This window comes from Centroberyx affinis, unplaced genomic scaffold, assembly GCF_046629955.1.
Source record: "Centroberyx affinis isolate AG114_WGS23_722 - 3 ecotype Tasmania unplaced genomic scaffold, CSIRO-AGI_Caff_v1 ptg008765l_1, whole genome shotgun sequence".
Classification (NCBI taxonomy): Eukaryota; Metazoa; Chordata; class Actinopteri; order Beryciformes; family Berycidae; genus Centroberyx; species Centroberyx affinis.
Genome location: NW_027284311.1, coordinates 10,001 through 12,051, shown reverse-complemented (window position 1 = coordinate 12,051; position 2,051 = coordinate 10,001). Strand labels below are relative to the sequence as shown.

Genomic DNA, 2,051 nt, shown 5'->3' with positions numbered 1-2,051 from the left:
AATGTGGTCACTGTAATGTAATGTGATGTCACTGTAATGTGATGTCACTGTAATCTGATGTGATGTCACTGTAATGTGATGTCACTGTAATGTGATGTCACTGTAATGTGATGTGATGTCACTGTAATGTGATGTGATGTCACTGTAATGTGATGTCACTGTGATGTGATGTCACTGTAATGTGATGTGATGTCACTGTAATGTGATGTGATGTCACTGTAATGTGATGTGATGTCACTGTAATGTGATGTCACTGTGATGTGATGTCACTGTGATGTGATGTGATGTCACTGTGATGTGATGTCACTGTAATGTGATGTGATGTCACTGTGATGTGATGTCACTGTAATGTGATGTGATGTCACTGTGATGTGATGTCACTGTAATGTGATGTGATGTCACTGTAATGTGATGTCACTGTAATGTGATGTCACTGTGATGTGATGTCACTGTAGTGTGATGTGATGTCACTGTGATGTGATGTCACTGTGATGTGATGTCACTGTAATGTGATGTCACTGTAATGTGGTCACTGTAATGTGATGTCACTGTAGTGTGATGTGATGTCACTGTAGTGTGATGTGATGTCACTATAATTCAGTGGTGTGTGATGCAGCTCACAGATCAGTTTGGAAATCATCAGGAAGTGCCAGGTTTAGCCCCGCCCTCCTGCAGCTCCTATTGGTCCACTGGCCTTCCCGCAGCTCCTACAGCTCCTATAGTACTACTATAGTGCTACTGTGTAATCCTGGACTACAGTACTACTACAGTACTACTACAGTACTACTACAGTACTCCTGGACTACAGTACTACTACAGTACTAGTACAGTACTACTACAGTACTCCTGCACTACAGTACTACTACAGTAATAGTACAGTACTACTATAGTACTACTGTGTAATCCTGGACTACAGTACTATACTACAGTACTACTACAGTACTAATACAGTACTACAGTATCCTGTGTAGTCCTGGACTACAGTACTACTACAGTACTACTACAGTACTACTACAGTACTCCTGTGTAACCCTGGACTACAGTACTCCTGTGTAGTCCTGGACTACAGTACTACTACAGTACTCACAGTACTGTAGTTAAAGAGAACCTTGGCTCTAAGTTCAGTTATATCTTTTATTCTAAAACATGATTTCTCTGAAGTTTGTTCCTCTGTTTTATGTCCACAGACAATAACTGATATTGATCATTAATATTGTATTGATCCATGATGTCAGCGCCTTGTCCATTTGATCAGGGTTTCTGGAGATCGGTAGAGGAAGATCAGTTTGGCGTAAAGTTCCTCCTCCAACTCCAGTTCTCCAGTCTCTCTCACCTGCAACACAGCAGCCAATCAGATTAACACACAGCAGCCAATCAGATTAACACACAGCAGCCAATCAGATTAACACACAGCAGCCAATCAGATTAACACACAGCAGCCAATCAGATCAACACACGGTCTGATCACAGTAAAACCGTGATTGGCTGGACTGTTGGACTGGACTGGACACTGGAGAACTAACACAGCAGGCTGTCAGCCGGTTCGTTGTCAATAAAGATTTGTTTATACCAGGAAGATGTCAATAAAGATTTGTTTGTACCAGGAAGATGTCAATAAAGATTTGTTTTTACCAGGAAGATGTCAATAAAGATTTGTTTGTACCAGGAAGATGTCAATAAAGATTTGTTTGTACCAGGAAGATGTCAATAAAGATTTGTTTGTACCAGGAAGATGTCAATAAAGATTTGTTTGTACCAGGAAGATGTCAATAAAGATTTGTTTTTACCAGGAAGATGTCAATAAAGATTTGTTTGTACCAGGAAGATGTCAATAAAGATTTGTTTGTACCAGGAAGATGTCAATAAAGATTTGTTTGTACCAGGAAGATGTCAATAAAGATTTGTTTGTACCAGGAAGATGTCGGTGCAGAGTTTGAGGATCCGGTCGACACAGGGAAGCTCCTCGAACATGATGGAGTGACTGATCCCACTGAAGAACTCTCTGACGAACTTCCCTATCACCAGAACCACCGACGCATACAGGCCCATTA

General features: G+C 40.9%; 1 protein-coding gene across 1 annotated transcript in view; it reads right to left on the bottom strand.

Moving 5' to 3' along the window:
• Window positions 1–1,114: 1,114 nt before the first annotated feature.
• The window catches only part of LOC139640247 (piezo-type mechanosensitive ion channel component 2-like), a gene marked incomplete at its 5' end in the record, with an annotated part of 9,934 nt that continues 8,997 nt past the window's right edge, over window positions 1,115–2,051 (bottom strand). The window contains 2 exons of the mRNA XM_071514424.1: window positions 1,115–1,333; window positions 1,912–2,051. The exon at window positions 1,912–2,051 is cut by the window's right edge and continues 2 nt beyond it. Coding sequence (XP_071370525.1) covers window positions 1,232–1,333; window positions 1,912–2,051 — 242 coding nt within the window. The remainder of the gene's footprint in view (window positions 1,334–1,911) is intronic.